Source organism: Ziziphus jujuba, chromosome 10 (genome assembly GCF_031755915.1).
Source record: "Ziziphus jujuba cultivar Dongzao chromosome 10, ASM3175591v1".
Taxonomy (NCBI): domain Eukaryota; kingdom Viridiplantae; phylum Streptophyta; class Magnoliopsida; order Rosales; family Rhamnaceae; genus Ziziphus; species Ziziphus jujuba.
In genome coordinates this window covers 17,251,153-17,263,674 of record NC_083388.1, presented here as the reverse complement: position 1 = coordinate 17,263,674, position 12,522 = coordinate 17,251,153, and the positions used below count along the sequence as shown (strand labels likewise).

General features: G+C 33.6%; 1 protein-coding gene and 1 non-coding gene across 2 annotated transcripts; one reads left to right on the top strand and one right to left on the bottom strand.

Moving 5' to 3' along the window:
- Positions 1-6,874: 6,874 nt before the first annotated feature.
- On the top strand, positions 6,875-9,651 carry LOC107411604 (probable glucuronoxylan glucuronosyltransferase IRX7). Its single transcript, XM_016019218.4, has 4 exons — positions 6,875-7,726; positions 7,825-8,186; positions 8,303-8,553; positions 8,683-9,651. The coding sequence occupies exons 1-4, from the start codon at positions 7,423-7,425 to the stop codon at positions 9,149-9,151; spliced, it is 1,386 nt and encodes a 461-aa protein (XP_015874704.3). The 5' UTR covers positions 6,875-7,422; the 3' UTR covers positions 9,152-9,651.
- Positions 9,652-10,848: 1,197 nt separating this feature from the next.
- TRNAY-GUA (transfer RNA tyrosine (anticodon GUA)) lies at positions 10,849-10,939 on the bottom strand. The gene is given in 2 exon segments: positions 10,849-10,884; positions 10,903-10,939. It is a non-coding gene; the product is annotated as a tRNA-Tyr (tRNA).
- Between the last annotated feature and the right edge of the window lie 1,583 nt (positions 10,940-12,522).

Sequence of the window (12,522 nt, the reverse complement as noted above, 5' to 3'; positions counted from 1 at the left end):
AATAATGGTTTAAACCCCAAAGGTGTTCAAAATTTATTTATTATAATTTATTATATTTTTATTATATATTTGGGGTATGTATTTATTTAATTGTTGTTGTTAAATTATTTAATCCCTTGGTTTTTGGGAGGTATGCACATTGGGTTTTGCGAAAAGGTTTTAAAAAGGGAACATTTCAAACGGAGCGATTGGTGAGAGTTTTGAGGGAAATCATTATTTTCCAAAGGTTAATTGTTGGTATTTGTTCCACTCCTTAATTGTTATTATTTTATTATTATTATCAAAAGGTGTTCAGTAGTTCGGGTTACTCACGGAGATGATTAGCATCTCACACTCTTAAATTCCGTTCCCTTAGGTGCAAGTGGTGGTAGACGTTCTTCCGGAGCGAACCAAGTTTTCCGCTGCTGTTGTGTTTTCAGTACAGGTAAAGTGTGGTAAGTAAATCCCTTAGGGGAGGCTCTGTCGGATTTTCCTTTGGAGGGTCCGGTAGGGTTTCCCTGGGATCAGGGCTGTCTAGGGTTCCGGGAAAGGAATTCTGGACGGGTCCTGACATGGATACCAAAAGTCAAGTGTTAATATTTTATTAATTAATATTTATTATAATTTAGTTATGGATAAGTGTTACAAGATATGAATTAATAAAATATTAATATATGACTCTTAATATATTTATTTGATATTTTTAGCATTATTTATTATTTAAATTGACAAGTTACATCTTCATGCTATTGATGTTGGTCAACAATGGTGATAAATAATATTTTTTATAAATTATTAAAAAAAAAAAGTAAATAGATAGCAAAATATCAACCTGTGGAGACCAAACAGGCTATTTAAAGGAAGCTTGCATGGACAAGCAGGGCCTATTTGGGTTTAAACATAAGTTACTTTCCAGTTTCAATCATGGATATTTAGAATAAAATTATTGAAAGATTGGAAATGGGTCCCAAATGCGACCTAGAGAAAAAGGCAACTTACTCTCCCTAAATCTCTTTCCGAATAAAATCAAAAAAATAAAAATTCCAATTCAGTCTGTTCCCTCTCATATACACAAGAAAACATGGGCAATATGCTTAAGCTTGGTTCGAAATTCTAAGGCCAAAGGCAAATTGTCCCAAACCCTTTTAACCAATAATTCAGCAGATGCTCTTGTTATGGCTCTGCATGTGCTCCTACAGCTCACACCTCTCTGTGTCTGGCCCCAAAAAAATGTCTCAAGCTTTCCAGTTCATAGTCCTCCAATTGGAGGGACCCTCCTAATAATCTCCTTTTTAAATACTTGCATGAATTATAGGGTAGGATTGTTGGTCCCACGTTATACTGGTTTTCAAAATCATGTGCCTAACATTAGGGTATTCAAACCTCAAATGACGGCTGCTCTTTGCATAATCTCAAGCATCAAGATATATACTAACTATTTTAGGGTCGATTCCCTTTTGTTGAAAATATGTTTAATTGAAATGGCTTGCAATTTGCAATTCACCAAATATATATATATATATATACATATATATGTATATATATATACATATATATGTAAATAATTTAAATGGCTGGGTCACCCAATCAGCCATCGGACCTTAGTCATATAGTGTTATTATTAGAAGAAAAATTTATATACAACATTTGCATCTTATCACATGTACAAAATAACTAAAATCTCGTCAGTCATAACCCTACAACTGGTTAGTTGGATGGTATAAAATAATTATTTAACGTATGATCATTAGTTGTACCAAATTATTGATAGAAAGATTTACAACCAAAAAAAAAAAAAAAAAAAAAAAACTGATACAAAGAGATTACCCACAAAAAATTTAATGGTACAAGTTGTACATAAGTTTTTCATCCTTCACTGAAATTATACTATATCTCAATACAATTTTCATTAATGATAGACATTGTAACAGTAATAATTATTCATTTTTAAAATATATATATACATATATTTCTAAAAGTGAGATCCATTCTTATCGAGAGATGCATCATTAATATTTTAATGGTAAATTATGTTTTTGTAAATTTCAGGGAAAAAAAAAAAAAAGAGTTTGATCAAATTAAAATTTAAGAAGATTGTCCTTAACTCGTGAGAGTGAAAAAGGCAACGGGCTAAGTGAAACTAGGAATTCATGATTATTGGAATGGGCAATCCTAAAATCGATGATGCAGCACAAGAAGCATAAGGAATTGCCATGTCTCTATAAGTGCCAGACAAAGATGGTCACAAATTGTTAAAGAACAATAGCCCTACCTATACATTCTTTCTATGGGTTTGCTTGGGACGGTCTCAGTAGTTTGGTCATCTTGCGATAACTGTTTGCAGCTGCTGAGTTACCCATAAATGCCTTAATCTATAATTATATGTTTAAATGAATTTTTATGCGTTTCCAATCTAAATTAGATTCAAAGTTGATCTCTAACCATTAGTTTCTGCTTTCTCCATTATGTAGTACCACCATTAATTTAAACCATTCAATATGAAAATTTTGTAGAGTCAAAGAGCCCCAATCTCCAATGATAAAAAAAAATAAAAACAAAAATAAAAAAGTGCTCCATTCTCCTCTTTACTTTTTCTTATTTTTTAAATTTGTATGATTATTTTAAGATTTTTAGTTAATCTAATAATTTTTAGTTTTTTATATTTATTATTATTATTATTTTATCAAGAATCACAAGAACAAATGGTGTTTGAATCGATTAATGGAACAGTTACGCTTTATAGCCACTTGGAACTTTTTTTTTTTTGTTTTTTTAAGGTACTTAAATCGAAAAGCAACCCAAAGAATAAAAAATTGAAGGTATTCACATTCCTTGAACCCCAAAAACCTTGAACGACTTTGTTACTTTTGTTAATTATTTCCATAAAATAAATGGTGATGAGGCTCTTACTTTTTTATCCATTCAAAATCTGCGAAAAGGCAAAACTACATAATTATGCCAAGACACTGTGATGTACACCCCACACTAATGATAGTGAATCTAACTTGAAGCATAGTTTCATTATTTAGATGATGATGATGATGAATCTACTTCTCCAACCAAAGCCTGCTCACCATCTGATTGACCTTAACATAGATACCATAATCAACCAAATAATACATATTTATATGGTTTCTGAAAAGGCCCCAAAAAAAAAAAAAAAAAAAGTGGGACCATTGAAAGCCATTCATTCCATTCTATTTTCAGCCTAAGATTCAATTTCAAGGTATCACTTCTTGGTAGCAGGAATTACTTGTGGATCAAAAATTGGAAACCTAATGATGGAAAAGCCAAACAAATTAACCTTGTAGCTTTTTGCTCTAAATTAATCTATATATATATATATATATGCATTCTATAGTGTTGTTAAGGAGCATTTAGACCAATATTTTACACAATGGGTTCATCCTCTAATATTGAATTCATCTAATAAGCATATTTAATATTTTATAGGTTGAACGGGGGGATCTTTTCTGTTTGTTTTTTCATATTTCTATTTTTATCCAATCTGTAATAAAATTTCATTTCATTTTAAAAAAATAAATATTATTAAAATTTTAAATAAAATGATATTATATCACCAATATAGGAAAAAAAAAAAAATTCAAGTGTCCACCAGGAGCCAACCACCCTCATAACTGTACCAACTGACATCTAATTTCGGAGAGTGACTGAAAACAAACAATAAATAAGGAGAATGAACACATTTTCCAACTAGACCACAATGTTAGGTGGCATGCACTTTCTGCGTTTTTTGTTTTTGCATGTTTTTCTTTTTATTTTTATTAAAAAAAAATAGAATGGATAAATAAGGTGCTAATTATAGGCTTGGTGAATATGCAACTATTATGTAAAAAGGGTTTTAAGTATTATAGTTTAGATAATCAAATTGGTAAGTATAAAATTAAAACCTTGACTTAAATTTAATATTTTAATAATCAAAGCTTGTGTAATGGTCAAGTGTGCGTTGTTAATTTTAAGAAGTTGATGAATTATAATTGAAAACAATTATTTAAATGACTATTGGACATTTTATCCAATGAAAGTAAAATGACTCTGTGACACCTTGCATAAAATTAATGAAAAATATTAGTTAACCAAAAGTATTAATTAATTAAAAGATAGATTTAATCCTGATTTTAGAATAATGACAAAATAGCAATGTTAATGTCATAAAATCGCCACTATTTGTTTTCAAAATATATATATAGAGAGAGCAATATTTTTCTTATTGTTGGCAAAAAATTTTAACCAAAATAAAATTATTTTCACTGTATCTGGAAACCTCGTGAAATTACGCAATCACTGGATATTGAATTCGCAACTTTATTAAGTATGATGGACATTATCATTATGTCACCGAAAACTTTGTCTAGCTCTATCCCCAAATCAAACGAGTCCAAATTTGTAATGAACTAAGGGCACTTTTTGCCTACCCTTCATTTTCAGCTTGGTGCTCATTCCTTAATGAACAAGTGAAAATGACAAATCTTGATTCCTTTAGGCTAACTCAAAAAAATTGGCTGACATAGCACTTAAGATATTCCACTCGATCCTTTTTTTTTTTTTTTCACCATTATACCAATTAATGCGAAATTTTATATTTATAAAAAAAAAATTAAGATTTTAGCTAAAGAAAAATATATTATTAATCGATATACCTTCTGTATTTTTATTTATAGAAAAAAAAAAACAATATCTTTACCGTTAAATTATCTATAAAAACATACTTATGAATCAATGTTCAAAATTTAATTATAATAATAAAAACTTTTATAGGTAGATTAGATTATGAAAATTAAGATAATGGTAATCGCCGGTGTAGACTGATAATGACATATGGTAGCCCACTTAATTATACTTTGATAGGTGTGGCGGTGGATTGGCTTTGGCTTTGGCTGCTATTATCACAGAATTAATGCTAACACCACCAAAATGATAATCAAAATAAAATTCCAAAAATGACATCAAGTTTTGGGTGAGTATTCAATTCAGTATTCATTTGATTTTGGATGCAATTGGAAACGAGGTCCCGCCCCTCTTATTCTAGCTGTTTTGATGATTTCATGAAACTAGACAATTATTTCGAATGTACAAATTGTTGGATTATTTATCTCTTTGTTTATTTATTTATTTATTTTGAAAATACAAAGTGTTTGGATTCAATTGGAGAGATGATTAGAAAGGAAGACCAATATATTATTGTTTGTTTGTAGCTGCACGTAACCAAACCCAGATCTTGCCGTGTACCACACTCTTTGAACTCAATCAATCACAATATTTACTATATTCGGTGAAGAATTCTGACCTCAAATATATTTATAAGAGACCTTTTTTTTTTTTTTTTTTTTTTTTGGTTTTTGGGTGAATAGAATATTTATAAGAGACCTTGCTATTAGATTCTTTTAGTCAGAGACATGACATCAATTACTATGTCGTTTTAAATTTACAAGTCCTATTTTTGGTTGGCCTTGATGGAAGAAATTGTTTAAGCAAGATCTTGTTAACACACTCATACTTTCCAAGACATACCAAATCCGAAAATAATCTTAGAAACATGATTATTTTAGTAATTTAAACTGTCTATTAAAGACAACATGATAATTGGAGTCACTGTCTTCATGCCAAAGTATAAGAATTCAGACAGAAATAAAAACAGAAAATACGGAGGACCCAAAATCATTTTGTCTTTCAGTCTTTGCCAAATTGCTGTACGCATATTCTGTTTCAGGCAAGTGATCATGATGATGGCACAAGTTTTACTCAAATTCATGGGCAAGTTTTTATTTTTGATTCATTTACATTTTCTCTGGATATATGTACAGCGTCTCTCTGAAGGTTTTTGTTGTTATTATTATTATTATTTTTTTTCTTTTCAAAATTCTATCTTGTAGTTGGAAAGACTGAAGGTGGACCAACTCAAATTGATGGAGATGCATAGATTGTTTGTTTCCTATTTTCTGTTTTTATTAATTCATCTGATGAATGATGATAATGACTAGGTACGAATAGTCTCTGAATTATTCAAACCGCGGATCTAATAGATCCAAAATTTAGCCAATTTCTTCTTCAACTCTCACACGAAAGCTACTTTGTTAATAGTTTTTCTCTTTTCCAAAGAAAAATAGAAAAATATTAAAACAAAAAACAAGATGATGAACTTAAAGATTTTCGATTATATAGCACTGCTTTTTGATTTATTTAAAGATCAATTTGGTTAATTTCATGCGTTTCAACCATGAAAATTATTAAAAAAAAAAAAAACACCATGAAAATTAAAATATAGTTTCCTTTTAATCAATGATCTCTGATTTCAATACCATCATTAATGTATGAGGTGGTCTATTCACCAAAAAAAATGTATGCGGTGGTCTGCCTAATTTTCTGTTCAATAGTTACCGAATCTAATTGCATATAATTAACCCTTGAGTTCCATTGGTAATTAAGGTCACATAAACTCTAATAAAATCATTGCCTTTTTTTTCTTTATTACTTTTCTTTTTGGATGTACAACTTAATTAAGTCTCTGCAAAACTTTGTTGAACATTATTGGTGAGCATTAAAAGGTCCTTTACAAGTGCACCGTTTCTTTTCTCAAATTTTCCCTCTTTTTCTTTTTTCTCTCTTTCTTGCCCATTTTCTCACGCTGTCAGACTTTCAGACTTGAATGTCTTATCCCAACTTTGCCCTGTTGTTTACCGGAAAAATGTCGTTAAAAATAATAAAAAAAGATTATTATAGATCTAAACCGTTCATCAAACTCGATCTACGATCGACAGCCATTTAAACACAGCTGTAATTTCTTGATTAACAACAGAAAGACAGATGTGATGGATTGAACTTTCTCGGATTATACGAGATACATTTAAGCATATTTTGTCTTTTTACCAAAAGGTATGTCTAAAGTTGAAAATCAAGGAGGACATTTTCGTCATTTTAAAGTCTTCAAAGAATTCTCAGAAGGACCAAGGGACCAAAAGAAGCATAGAAACCGAGACCTTCGCCGAGGTCCATTCTGCTCCATCACCATGTGAACCCCCTTATAACCCATCTCTCTCTCTTCCACTCTGCAATTTCTGTCTTTTCCTTTCTTTTTATTTTTTTTATTTTTATTTTTTGAAATTTTAAATTGGTGTTGATGTTCCGAACCAGAACTTAACCCAAAAAACCATTCGAAGAACTGTAGCAAAATATTAAATTAATATATATATATATATTTTTTTTTTTGGGTCCAAAACCTTGATCTTGTATGTAGTTTTTTTATTTTTTGGTTGTAAAAACGAAACGCCAACAAACTCCCACATCGTCCAATCACTGTTCCTTTGTTTCCACTTCATCTTCATACCAGAAACCGAAAGCTCTGCAACAACTACTAAAACCCTGTTGTTTTTTTAAGATTTTTTTTTTTTTTCCTGGGGGGTTGGGGGGTGGGGTTTAAATGAGATGGTGGAGCAGAAGAGGCCCCCTAGGAACAGGGGGTTCTATGTTAAGATGAAGCTGTTGCATAAACATGGAAGACTACAGGATAAGAGCTTTTTTTACAGATATTACAAATGGGTTCTTTGGCTCTCTTTGACCCTCTATTTCTTCAGCTCCTACCTCATCAGCAACAATCCTCAGAGCAAGCTCACATCTTTATCCAAAACCCATGTTTCTAATTCCAAATCCAGCCTCGCCTCTCGTGCTCTCATCGAGTTCAACGGTAATAATAATGCTACCCAGCTCCGAACTGAACATACAAACCAAGGTCATTTTCCCTGCCTTGATCGTATTGATATTCTCTGTTTGCTATTATTTTTTGTTTGCCTAAAGCTTTTTTTGTTTTTTTTTTTTTTTTTTAAACAGGGTTGTTGAATAATTTGAAGATTTTTGTGTACGATTTGCCACCAAAATACAACACAGATTGGCTCTCAAACGAGCGATGCAGCAACCATCTGTTCGCTTCTGAGGTGGCCATACACAAAGCCCTGTTGACCAGCGAAGTGCGCACCTTTGATCCTTACGAGGCCGATTTCTTCTTCGTCCCGGTCTATGTGTCCTGCAACTTCAGCACCGTTAATGGGTTCCCAGCAATCGGCCACGCTAGGCCTCTTTTGGCCTCGGCTATCCACCTCATCTCATCGGAGTACCCCTTTTGGAATCGGACCCAAGGCTCCGACCACGTGTTCGTTGCCTCTCATGATTTTGGTGCTTGCTTCCACACCCTGGTAACATGCCCAATCCCTTCCTTTTTTTATTTATTTTTTTATTGTCCTCTGTTTTTCATTTTTGGGTTCTGCTGGATTTTGATTTTGACTTTTTTTTTAAAAAATTTTATTTGTAGGAGGACGTGGCGATTGCAGATGGCGTAGCGGAGTTCTTGAAGAAGTCCATAATTTTGCAGACATTTGGTGTGAAATACAAACACCCGTGTCAAGATGTAGAGAATGTGGTAATCCCGCCTTACATCTCGCCGGAAAGCGTACGGACGACCATCGAGAGTTCTCCGGCGAACGGCCGGCGAGACATCTTCGCCTTCTTCAGGGGGAAAATGGAAGTCCACCCCAAAAACGTCAGCGGTCGGTTTTACGGCAGGTAATTAATTCGTCATCATTAATTAATCCCCACCTTAATCAATGTCTTAATCATTATTTTGCTGATAAACCCCTCGAGATTTTTCTCTTTAACTTTGTCCTTGTTTTTTTTTTTTTTGGTTTGTTTTAGGCGGGTACGGACGATGATATGGCGGAGATACAACGGTGACCGGAGGTTTTACCTCCAGAGGACTAGGTTCCCCGGTTACCAGTCAGAGATCGTACGATCGGTCTTCTGTCTCTGTCCCCTTGGGTGGGCCCCATGGAGTCCTAGGCTAGTAGAATCCGTAGCATTGGGATGTGTGCCGGTCATCATAGCCGATGGTATCCGGTTGCCTTTCGCGGACGCCGTTAAGTGGCCGGAGATATCCCTAACGGTGGCTGAAAAGGACGTGGGAAAGTTGGGAATGATTCTTGAACACGTGGCAGCGACCAACCTCACCACAATTCAAAGGAACCTGCGGGACCCAAGAATTAAGCGGGCCCTACTTTTCAACAATCAGGTCGAGGAAGGCGATGCCACGTGGCAGGTGCTATCTGCGCTGGCGCACAAGCTAGGTAGGTCCTATAGGAGGCGGACTGCGGTTTCGAGCCAATAGGAAAACGCCAAGTGCGCGTGGTTCCAAATAAGGGGGTCCCACACGTTGAATGAAACGGTGTAGCTTTATTTGATAGAACCTGGATAGCCTCATTTGCATATTTGCATGCATTATATACAATATTGTAGTTGAGCACAGCTGGATTTCCTTTGGACTTCTCTCGCAATGTCATTCGGAGTCAGAGGAACAGAATTTTTATGGGGAGTCTCGTTGGGACCCACTTGGGGAGGCAAGAGATTTTAATGATTTTTGGAGATTTTTTTGGTGGACATGTGAACCCTCTGCTGATATGTCATCGTTTCATTGGATGATTTTGCGGTGTCTGCGGCGAATATAATCATACACTTTCTGTACATGTACATGTGAAAGGGAAATTTTGAGCAAAGGAAAAAAAATTTGTATTAATAATTACACTAAAAAGTCTTTGAGGGCTTATTCATATTTCATACTACATAAAAAATGAATTTTTAATGTAAATAAATTATTATTATTACTTTTTATCTTGAACTGACCAATTAGATGGTAATAAAACAGCCGCAGGGTGGAAGTTTCTAATTTTATATTAGATATGGATTGTTGGGATATTTTAGAGGGCAATGCTTTATGGTAATTTGGAAATATGAAAGATAAAAATTTTGGGTATGGGAAAAGTGGAAGACGAGGAGGGGACACAGTGTGTTAAATAGGATACAGTGTGCCAGCAGAGATGTGTCAGAGAGTCATCGCTTTAAACAATAAATATATTTATATGTAAGAGATAGTGAGTGTGTCAGTTGTCACGGATACTGCATCTACTGGTTTTTTTTCCTCTCTTTAGCTTTTGTTTTTATTTGAAATAGGAATTGGGAATGCAAGGACGGCTAGTTTTGTAATTTCAGTGATTTTGAATCTATTCCCCTTTTCATTCTTGTGTCTGTTTCTTGCTTGGCGTATCCACCTCTTTTCTAAGCTTGTGGCATTTTTTTTGGTTACGGAGTGCAAATTTTCTATGGAAATGTTGGGATGTTGATGGAGGGTGTTAGTTTAATGGAATTGATTGACCAAAAAGATAAAAGAAGTTTTAATATAGAGAGAGAAATTGAGAGCCAGAGAAATTCGACTAGCTTGCTATCATTGTATTGATATATATATATATATATATAGATATAGTTACAAACAAAGAATAGAAGGTAACAAGAATTTAGAGATTTACTAATAATACAGCTAATAAATAACTTATATAAGAAAAACTATCAGATAAGATGTACAAGAAATTGAATCCTTTGAACTTTTGGGATGTGGAAGAGGATTGTTTCCTAATAAAAGATTGATAACTATTTTTAGAGTCGTCAAAATTGGATTTGGTGTTACGTAGTTTTCAAGGAATTTATCGCAATAAACTTGATGAACATTATGTTCTCACAGGTCTTATCATGTTTCCATTAAAAACAGCCAACTTGGTTGGATCTCCAATATTTGGTGGTTAAAAATAATGCTAATATTTGGGGAAGTTTAAGATAATGTTGTTTTTATAATTCTGTTTTGATGTGGTGGGTGACTTGTTTATTGGTCTCTCCACGGGGTTGACTGAATTTTTGGTAATTTCGAGTGGATTATGGAACGATGGCAGCACAAAATGTGGCTCAGAATGATTCATAGTCTTTCCATTAAAAAAATAATAATAACAAAAACTGGAGAAAAAAATAAACATAAAAGCATCCGACCTGCCGGATTCGAACCAGCGACCTAAGGATTTTCTGCTGTTGTTCCAACTACAGTCCTCCGCTCTGCCAACTGAGCTAAGGTCGGTTTTATGTTTTATTCTTCTTTATTATATCTAATTGTCTATGTGAGGTCAAGGTAATCCATCAATCTGGTTCTTTAGTTTGGGAAAAGACCACCTCAAGATGTATATTTTCTAACAACCTACTATTACGTCCTTCACTATTGTTGGAATAAGAGATGACTTCTCTTTTTATCTAGATAAAACAATTTACAGTTTTATTTTTTATTTTTTTACTGGATGCATTTTTTTTAATTAGATAAATAAAAATTATAATTCATTAATTTTGGTTATTTAATCAAATTTTTACATTTGAAAATCCAGTTTGAGAATGTTCGATTTTGCTCATCTTCTTGTTGCTGGATATCTCGTTCGGACACACCTTCCATTTGTTTCTCGAGCCTACAGTGAGTTACAGACAGAGTTCGAAAGGGTCAAATCTTTGATGATTCCATCATACATGATTGAGTTGGATTATAACTAGAACCCCTTTTTTTTTGGATCCATCTCACATCAATAACTCGACCTCTACCGCCGATAGGTAACTTTAGACAAGTTTCCTTTGAAGTGGATACCTGAATGCCAAGGATGGCTCGTAATAATCTATCTTCCGGAGCATACGATGATTCTTTCAGACAAGTAATCTGATAGAATATTGTTTTGTTATTTTTCGTTTTTAGTTTTGTGAGTAGGGTACCAGATAAATCTTGATTTGAATCGCTACCTTTTCTTTGACTCTTGCTCTTTCTTTATCCGGGAGACGATCCCAAATAAACAGGTATGGAAGCTATAATTGTATGTAAACCACGATCGAGGCAAATCCCTTATGATACACCAGATCCGGCTCGGTTATTGATAGAGTGAATAGATCTGCCGGGCGTATTATGTCGATTCTTTTGAGTAATATATCTGGAAATGCCCATTGATTTTTTATTAACACGGTTTCGAACACAAGCGGTACATTCCAAAATAACCGTTACTCGTACATCTTTACCCTTGGCCATGAACCTCCTTTGGGTTTTTGACTGACTCCATTTTTCTATTTTCCAATCCGAAGGGAAGAAGAAAGGAACGAAAAAAAAATAAAATAGAAGTTGCTAACTCGAAATAAAATAAAATTATGAAAGATTTCCTGCCATCGATAAGATACTGAAAGTCGTGAATATTTTTGGAATTGCGATAGCCATTCCACCCATTTCCTCGAGATAAACAAGACGTATTCTCTCATAACTCGTCCTGCCAAGAAAAAAAGCGCAGCGCCAATAAATCCATGAGAGATTATTTGTAAAATGGCTCCATTGAGTCCTGTATCGTTTATAGAACCAATTCCTATAATTATGAAACCCATATGAGATACGGAGGAATAAGCTATTCTTTTTTTCCTTGATATTGATGCTTGAAGTTGGACATCTAAATAAGAATTTCGAACGAAAGACAACAAACAGAAGTTGGACTAAATACGATTTCTGGTTAGAGATACTGGCACTAAATGCCTACACGGCCCAAAATAGAAACTATACAAATAAAAAAAAAATAAAAAAAAATATAGGCTTTAGATCTTGGGCGGCCCATAAAACAAATAGGAAATCGGAAATTTTGTTGTAGACTT